The sequence below is a fragment of the Aphis gossypii genome, chromosome 1 (genome assembly GCF_020184175.1).
Source record: "Aphis gossypii isolate Hap1 chromosome 1, ASM2018417v2, whole genome shotgun sequence".
Taxonomy (NCBI): domain Eukaryota; kingdom Metazoa; phylum Arthropoda; class Insecta; order Hemiptera; family Aphididae; genus Aphis; species Aphis gossypii.
In genome coordinates this window covers 36,764,916-36,774,347 of record NC_065530.1, presented here as the reverse complement: position 1 = coordinate 36,774,347, position 9,432 = coordinate 36,764,916, and the positions used below count along the sequence as shown (strand labels likewise).

Genomic DNA, 9,432 nt, shown 5'->3' with positions numbered 1-9,432 from the left:
TATAATGGGCTAAAGCTCAATTTAGATATAAGAAGACTAACAGCTACTGATCATAAAATAACTAATTAAAAGTATTGTCCTGAGAACTGCATTTTCCTATTTAATAAAAAATAACATGTACTTATCTAATTTTTACTATTTACTAATACAATTGATTTTTAATTTTTATTGCAAAAATTAAAATCAACAATAAACTAAAAAGCACTAGATCCTGAAACCTGAGGAAAATTATCATTTTTTTTTCTTATTGTGCTGTATAAATTATAATATGTATAAAAATATTTTTTCCGGAGAAAGAATAATTGCCTGATTGTGACTTGAGATTTACATTCAGGTAGACTTAAAAAAAATTAAAACAATTACACTGTAATCCATTTGTAATTCAATAATATAAACACTGTAATGCAGAAAAAATGAAATAAATAACTAAACTATAAAACAGAATTTCATAAAATTAGTAAATTATCCAATTTGTAAACTTTAATAATGGTGATTCAATAAAATAATGATTCATTTATAGCACACTTTCATTAATTACTAATCATTAATGACCAGTAATAGATATTTTAAAACAATGTTATCAATGATAATTTAAATTTCATAAATTAACGCAATATTTATAATCTAAAGGTTATATTGTAAAAATAATCTGTTGTAAAAAAACATGTAATATTCTAAACACATACAAAATTAAACTATTTAGAACCTTTGATATCCGTTCCACATTCCACTTCTGTAGCACTTAAGGCAACTTTCTGTCTGAAACAAAAACAATTTTAATTTATACAAATGTCAAATTAACATAATTTTTTTGCGTGCTATAATTATTATTATAAAAATTAGATTGAAAACATGGTCAAGGGCAGTGAAATGCTATAGAAAACTTTTTAAAAAGTAAAAGATCATATCAATGCAACAGGTAAATCTTAATTAAAAATCAAACAATATAACATAAATATAAATGTGATGATTTAATGTATCCATCTACCAACTTTGAATTTCCAGAGGGTTAATAAAACAGTAAAAATCAAATCACTAATAATTACTTTAGTTAAATCTAAGTTTTAGTCTCATAGAAAAACCCAAACAAAAATGGAATGTGGCAAAAAAAATTAAGAATAAGATAGCTTAATGCAATTAAGTATACCTAAATATTATTAGACTATTTAACATAATATATCTATTTATCTACATATTTTTCTTATTTAAAACACGAATCAATAATAATAAATGATTAAAAAGGATAAATATTTAAATTCTTACTTTGAATTTCCTTTAGTTCCTGGTCCCCAGTATGGTGCAGGATTCTGTTGATAACGTACTAATCCCTGTAATGATTTTGGCACTGTATTATATTTTTTATCAAAAATGATTTCAGTCATAGATTGTTTTGACAAAATTGTTCTTGCTGCAACAGAATCTTGTAATCGTTTTTCAGATACTGGATGTGTTTGAACCCAAGTTCTGATGACATCCCAAACAACTGATTGAGGTGCATCAGTTTTAACACTATTTTGGGCACAATGTGATGAAGATACACGGTATCCAGCACCCACTAATGCAGAACTAAAAATATTTTTAAAAAAAAATGCTTCAATTATATTACTATGTATAACAAACATGACTTATTCCAAATTGAAAGAAATTTAATGTATAATTATATTACATTAATTTTGATTAAAATGTAAATTTCAATATGATATTTATATTTTACATTCATCAAAAATGTTTGAAAAAATACAGGGATAGAATAAAAAATTAATTTGTCTCTTTTTATTTTTGTAATAAATTATATCACTTTTGAAATTAAAACCATAAAAAAAAATAATAATAAGAACCAAGGTGTTGTTCTACTTTACCCCAAACAAAAATAGTAGACATTAATAATACGCCAATAAAAGTGAGTTTAAAAATATTTTGTACTATCATTTATAAATAAGTAAATATCAGGAAAAATTAACTGATTTATACGTACAAAAAGTATCTCAATGGCATTGCTTCACAATGAACAGTATTAGTAAGTGAAGGTACTGTATAATACAATGGAATATCCTGTAATTCTTCTTGCATCATACCCAACATTCCTCTCATTCGTCTTATTGTATTAAATTTTTTTTCAGCTTCTTCAGTTTTTATGTAATCACACAATTTGGTGAGAAATTCAGTGTTATACAAAGGACCAGTCCATATAGGTCCTCCCACCTTAAAAAAATAATTCGTTAAAATATTAAAATAAAATATAATTTTTGTACATTTTAAATATAACCACTTACTAAATGAGGAAATCCACAATGTTCACATTTTTTGTCAACTGGTGGACCAGACAAAAGAGTAAATTTCATATTTTTTGAATCTGATTTAGCAGAACCCAATGGTAACAAAGTTGTCATATTACATCCTCTACATTTATATACTGTTGATATTTTGCTATAAATTATAAATTGTTATTTAAATTAATTTATTAATAAATCAATGTTCCTACATTTTTCCTAAAAACTAAAGTAGAAATTTGTTGATTAAGTTAAAATATGTTAGTATTTACTATTTAATGTATTTAATACAATTGCATGAGCTGTATTTACCTAGACATTGTTTTACACATAAAAGGACTAGTACGTATAACTACAAATACCCTTATATAAAAATCAGCACTAATTGATAATAATGGCTCCATATAACGACCATATCGAGTACACACATTAGTAATTGTGTGCAAAACAATTCTCAATGCCTAAAAATAAATATAAATAAAAACTTAAAAAAATAAATTTAAATAACTATAGATATGAAAATATATACCATCTCATGACAAGCTGGAGATCTCAACGATATTGAACCATACTTGGCATAACATGATTCTGGTGTATTACCAGCTAAGACAGCCATATCAGTACAGGTGACTAACAACAATCCATTGTCAGCAAGGCTACACACAGCTGGATCTAATAAATTAGTTGGGCATCCATAAGGATCTAAATCAACAACATCAAATTTAGTTTCAGATTCAAATTGTCTTTTTCTCATAACATGCCTGTACAAACAAAAAATATTTATACATATATTACACATAATTTATTTATGTATTAAACTGTATATACTATGTCCAGCGAATGAACGCGCCGCGAGCTGACCAACATCAGGTTTTCTGTGCATCCCCTAACACCATTATGCCATAAGGAAACCGGTTTCGATAGCAGGGAGATGTAGGAGGATGCGCAGAATCGGCGCGTTCTCTCACCAGACAGACTATAGGTGTATAGCAATTAAATAATGAAAATATTTCTTGTTTAATTTGGATTAGGGTTTGACAAATACTTCAGGATTTTAAACATATTTTTAGATTAATTACAATTAAGTTTTAATAATATACACATAATAAATTAATATTTTTTTAAATATTAACATAAAATATGTTTTTACAGTGTCTAACCTCCTTAAAAATGACCAACATGAAAAACATGGTTTGAAAAAAATAAACATGTTAAAGTAAATAGGTTGCTATTTTCAGAAGTTTTTTTTGAATTTATAATATTTTTATTTACTCACAAGTACGTAAAACCCATGAATTTACTCTCTAATTTCCTATGAGTAACTTTTTTTTTTTATCTTTATACAAATATAGTTAATTATTAATGGTTTATAAAATAAAACTTACGCAGCATCATAAAGAGTCGATGTAACTAAATTTTTAACATTGTTTTCTTCAATATTTTGATTCATTATTTGTACAGCTGTTTTTGATATATCATTAGCATATATTTGTTTAACTCCTGGAACTTCAAGAGCATATCTAATAGCTCGTAAACCGGTTGCTGCTAATGCTTCTAATATTTCTAAGCCTGACTATAAATAATAAAAAAAAAATTGTTTACTAAGTAAAATGTTTTGATTTAATTAATTGAATAAAATTTATAAAAAAATAAGAAAATACATTAAACTCACTTCAATTTGTGTTCCAATTTCTAGTTTCACAGGTTCAACTTGTGTTGTATTATTTTCATCGGGAGATCTTTGTCTTTTTCTGGTTTTTAGCTTTTCATTATGATGAATTTCAGAAAACACAGAAAGAACAGCAATACTGAAATAAACCAATTAATTATTATACTAGTGTAAGTTGTAAATAATTCCCAAGTAAAATACAAATTTTTAGTTTATAAATTTATAATTTAATAAATAAATAAAGGGGAATAAGGATATTTGTTAATTAATTAAAAACTTTAATACAGTTAAATTTTATTGTATTAAACAATCAAAAAAAAATATTATTAATATTTTCATTATTTTTTTTTTTATTCTACATATTTATTCTGCTTATAAGTTTTACAAAACCTTTTAAATATTCAAATTTCAAATATTTACTCAACTATAAATAGGTATATTTGTTTTAGATAAATTACTAAAAAATTGAGAAAAATCGTCAAATCAATTCATTTTTTGAGATATTTTAAACCTTAAGAGATAACATAATTGAATTCAAGGATATCTAAATTATATGTATATAATATAATATGTATACATATATACAATATACATTAATATTCATAAAATATCTATTTTTAATGTTCAACACAATAATAATATAGGCATAGTTTTACCTTAAATCTCTGTTGAACTCTTGTACAGGATTATAAAATACTTTGCTAGAGTTAGGCACCCGAATTTTTGCTCTGCCTTCACTTATTTCTGTATATTCGGATGAAGACTCCATGCCGAAAAGACAGCAACCTAAATAATGAATATTACAATTAGCTTCAATAATTGATAATTTGAAAAAATATTGATAAAAAGTATTTATATTATATAAATGTAATTATGTAAAATAATACCTTGGTTAAATGTCAAATAATTAATGGATTAATAAAATATTAACTATAAAAGTTTCAAATTTGTCATAACTAATTACAAAAATTACAAATTTTTCAACTTTTAGTTGCCTATAATTATTACTTATTTGAAATTTTAAAAAATGATTAATAAGTAAGTCTAGTAGGGTAATAACAAAACAAAAAATAGTAATATTTTTTAATTTATAATTTTTATGGTCGAAAATTTTAAACTACTAATATAGTTTTGAATATTTTGATAGGAAGTTATGTATCCAGTATTCATATCAATTGAGGTTATGTCCACCGGTATGTTTTTTTCTTATCTAACACTGTGTTTTTGACTATACCTATCTGCTAAATAATAGCATAGAACAAATAATAGTAATATATTATATTAAATTAATAGTAATTTATTAGTATTTATATAGTTGTTTCATGGTTATTTCATAAGTGTCAAATTTCGTTAACTTTTTAGTCATTTATTTTTACTATTGTTACTTATTTGCGTTATATGTTAGTTACATCATGGTTATTTAGTGACTTTGAAATTCAGTGTTCAACTTCAGATTTAGTAATAAGTATATAATATTTAGTATTTTTCTATGATAATAGGTATGCTTACAAATTTACATTCGACACAAAATAAATATGGCACAATTTTTATTTCGAGGACTCCGCCTGCCCAACACTACTATTTTGAGCAAAACAACAACGTGTTGCAAATGCGATAAGAATATATTTAAACTGGTATCGAACAATCCACCATTTGTGTTATTTTTAAACAAGAAATTTTACAGTTCTCAATCTGAAAAATACCTGCTGAAACATTAGAAACGAAACATGCACTCGATTCAGTTGATATATTTGGAGAGAACAAAGATGAAAGACGTAAGGAAAAAGAAAAAGCGATAAAAAACTTGAAAATAGGATTCTTCTTCATAGGTGCATCTTTAATGATGGTTCTTGGCACTGGTCTCTATGTTCTAATGGATGACAATTATTATAAAAGAGATGAAGATGAAAAAGATATATATCCAGTGCGTCTGTTTAATCGTGGACGTTTGGCAGTTGGAAAGTTTTTTGAATCGATGAGAGCACCTTCCTATGAAAAACTATTACCTGATCCTTTGCCATATCCGTATATACAACCACCTTACACCTTGATTATAGAAATGACTGACCTACTTGTTCACCCTGAATGGACATATGCGACCGGGTGGAGGTTTAAAAAGAGGCCAAATGTTGATCGTTTCCTAGAGCAAGTATCTCAAAATTATGAAATAGTTGTATTCACAGCTTCAAATGGATTTAATGTTTACCCAATTTTAGACAGTTTAGATAAAAATAACGTAATTATGTATAGACTTGTTAAGAATGCGACTGACTATATTGATGGACATCATGTAAAAAACATTGATCGTATTAACCGTGATTTATCCAAAGTTATTATGATTGATTGGGATGTAAATTCAGTTAAGTTACAAAGGGATAATGCTCTGGTAATACCCAAATGGAATGGTGAAGATGGTGATCAACAATTGATTCAATTGGCAGAATTTCTAAATGTAATCTCAGCAAGTGAAGTGAATGATGTACGAGAAGTACTCTCATATTATAAACAGTTTGATCACCCCCTTGAAGTTTTTAAAGAAAATCAAAGAAAATTATTAGAAATGCAAGAAGAACAAAAACAAATATTAGGCACACTTCCAATAAATAAAGCAAGAGGCTCGTGGAAAGATAAATATCTATATGGAAAATAAATAAATAAATAAAACTGTTATTACATATTTTTGTTTTTGTTTTTCATACTGAAAATAAAGTAGGTAGTAGATATTAATACTGCTTGACTATTATTTACTCTATTAGTATTATTATTTTTAAATCAAAAACATTATCTGTTCTTGTTTAGTAGTGCAATTATTCTTAAATAGTCTATTATAACTACCTATGTATAATATATTATAGTTAAAAAAAAATCATGCATTGTCAACGGTATAAATAATTTTGTACTTCCTTAGAACATACCTAAGTATACTTTTATTTAAAATAAATCGAAATATTAATTTCACTTGGCTAATAATTTTTATTGATTAACAATAAATTTAGATTACACAGTATTACAGTAATTGATGTTGAATCAATGATTATACTCAATACTTCAGTGATATGTATCCAGTTGATAGCTTATAATATTTAGCTTACCTAGTTACAACAAAATATTTAAATATCTTTAAAAAATAAATTAAACTATTTTGTGCATGTTTTCTGTTAAAAAAAAAACAGTTATATAACAATGAATATATTAATCATAATTAAAATTGTGACTTAGTCTTAAAATAGGGCAGTATCGATTAAGTTGGATATTGCACAATTTTTATATTGAATTTGGCATAAAAACAGGAGAAGCAATTGATTGAAAAAATTGAAATATAATGTGACTAATCATCAACAATATTTAAGTTGTACTGTATACATAAATAATTATACTACTTATTGGTCCTATTGTAAGTCATGTAAAAATATTCAAAAAACTCCACAGATATACTAAAGAATAATATATTGTTTTATATCCGTGAAAAATTCTCATTCACTTTTAAAGATTTAAATTGAAAACATTAATTAAAAATAGTAACATAACATTATGTTTTGAAAATACATACCTAAGGAATTTTATTTATTATAAGTTAAATGTTAATATTTTTATTAAAAATAATAGGTAAAAGGCTTGATTATCAACTTACGTGTATTATTATATAATATCGGATATTGTTTAATTAAACATTTTATTCTATTAAATTGCATGGTTTATATAAAATAGATCTTCATATAGGTATATAAAATAAATATTTTAAATTTTAAAAACTTAAAAACATTATTTTATAGATAAATACATAAAATGATTTAATGAAAATGCTTTAGTCTCATTTGAAAAAAAAAGTTACTATAAACTTAAGGTTCACAATTATTATTTTAGTTTGACATTAAAACAGTCTATGCATTAAAATATTAAAAAATTGGTTAAATGAGTTATTAACTTATTATAGATAGAGATTATTAGAGATCATAAGTTTTATTATACATTCTGTATAATCAGTTAGGTAAGTATCTGTAACATTTCAATATTTTAAATTGTATAAATTCTTGAAATTGTTTTTCGGAAATGAAAATATGAAAAAGAAGCGTTAATATGAAGTTTCTAAATTAAATATTTAAACCAACAAACCATGAAAATAAAAAATGTAATTTTCAAAAATCAACTTAATAGAGACTTCCAAAAGTGATAAACTAATAAGTGATAATGATAAGAGTTGATTATACCGTTAGGTATTAAAATTTGAAACTTTTTTCTTAAATAATACATTCGTAATTCGAATTCTGGAAATGTAATACTTCTTTCAGAAGTATCGAAGTTATTCTTACTTACAAGTTATTTAGTTATAACATCTTAAAAATATATATTTATGGACGTTTTAGGTTTATATTGCCAGTCGCCTTGTTTTATTTTTTTTTCTTATATGGACTTACGAGCTACCTAAATTAATTATTGCATTTTTTTAATTCAAGCCGGCTTTTTGCGAAATCAAACTATATATTATACGTTTAATACATTCAAGCAAGCCGATAACGAAAACAATAATAATCCCATAGAATAAAGATAATAAGAATAAAAAAATTCTGGGTTTTTACATTTATTAATATTTCAATTACATAATAAACATATAAAAAATTCACTGCTGGAGTAATTGAAAAAAAGCATTTATGCATAAAAAAAAGCAAAAAACTTAAAACGAATTTACATATAAAAATTAGATTTCTATCTCATATATAAAAAAATAAACATATGCTTTAAAATTCGAACCCTAATGGCTACGCCGCTACTTATACTTATTAGTTATTACTTATTACTTATTACCAAATTATTACTTATACCTTTTGGCTTTTGCAGTATTGTTCGTGTTATAATGAAATCACACCACACATTCATACAAAATTCAAAATTCTGAAATGCATTGGAAAAATAAATAAGTTTTTTAGTTTCTTCCATGAAATTTGTGTTTTGTTTATCTCGCTTTAACAATGATTACATCATACTTCTCTCTCCAAGCGCAAACTTCTCTTTTTATTACGTCTATCTACCTATATTATTATATTCTGAGGCCGTCATATAACGAAATTTTATCTTTTACTTTTTCTGAAGTCTTAATTACCTATTTACATTTAATATTATTTTATGCTGTTTTGACTTTTGATAAGATCTTGTTTACATTATATGATATAATATTAACATTGGTGTAAAAGTTAAACTGTTAAAATGTTTTTAGCTTAATAATTTTGTTATTTACTATCTAGAGTTATAACAACTGTAAAACATCATCAAGAAGTTTGAAAAGTGTTTTAAAAGTTGTTTTAATTTTTCTAGACAGTACAACGTTTAAAATGGATTCCGATGTAGACTCCGAGCTAAAATCAGATTTCACATCGTACCTAGAACACATATCCCAAAGAAAAGTATGTTTTTTTTCCGTTTAAATATTGTTTATTTATGAATATATATTATTGAATTTTGTTGTATGCGAACTAATTGAATCTTGTTGTATGTGAA

At 24.7% G+C, this 9,432-nt stretch overlaps 2 protein-coding genes and 1 pseudogene across 4 annotated transcripts in view; 2 read left to right on the top strand and 1 right to left on the bottom strand.

Moving 5' to 3' along the window:
- Window positions 1-616: 616 nt before the first annotated feature.
- On the bottom strand, window positions 617-8,889 carry LOC126549484 (probable tRNA (guanine(26)-N(2))-dimethyltransferase). 3 transcript variants are annotated; one of them, XM_050198790.1, is made up of 10 exons: window positions 8,760-8,889; window positions 4,596-4,725; window positions 3,943-4,078; window positions 3,656-3,843; window positions 2,800-3,031; window positions 2,583-2,731; window positions 2,274-2,427; window positions 1,976-2,202; window positions 1,264-1,566; window positions 617-759 (listed from the first exon to the last, which is right to left on the bottom strand). In XM_050198790.1, exons 1-10 carry the CDS (start codon window positions 8,872-8,874, stop codon window positions 696-698), a joined length of 1,698 nt encoding a protein of 565 aa, XP_050054747.1. In that variant the 5' UTR covers window positions 8,875-8,889; the 3' UTR covers window positions 617-695. The 3 variants fall into 3 exon arrangements, with proteins under 3 accessions (XP_050054747.1, XP_050054748.1, XP_050054749.1); XM_050198791.1 differs by lacking the exon at window positions 8,760-8,889 and adding an exon at window positions 7,571-7,735; XM_050198792.1 differs by lacking the exon at window positions 8,760-8,889 and adding an exon at window positions 4,827-5,076.
- LOC114121985 (mitochondrial import inner membrane translocase subunit TIM50-C-like) lies at window positions 5,199-6,897 on the top strand (annotated as a pseudogene).
- Window positions 8,890-8,975: 86 nt separating the features above from the next.
- Window positions 8,976-9,432, top strand: part of LOC114121986 (KAT8 regulatory NSL complex subunit 3) — a 6,150-nt gene continuing 5,693 nt past the window's right edge. The window contains exon 1 of the mRNA XM_050198788.1: window positions 8,976-9,338. Coding sequence (XP_050054745.1) covers window positions 9,267-9,338 — 72 coding nt within the window. The 5' untranslated portion in view covers window positions 8,976-9,266. The remainder of the gene's footprint in view (window positions 9,339-9,432) is intronic.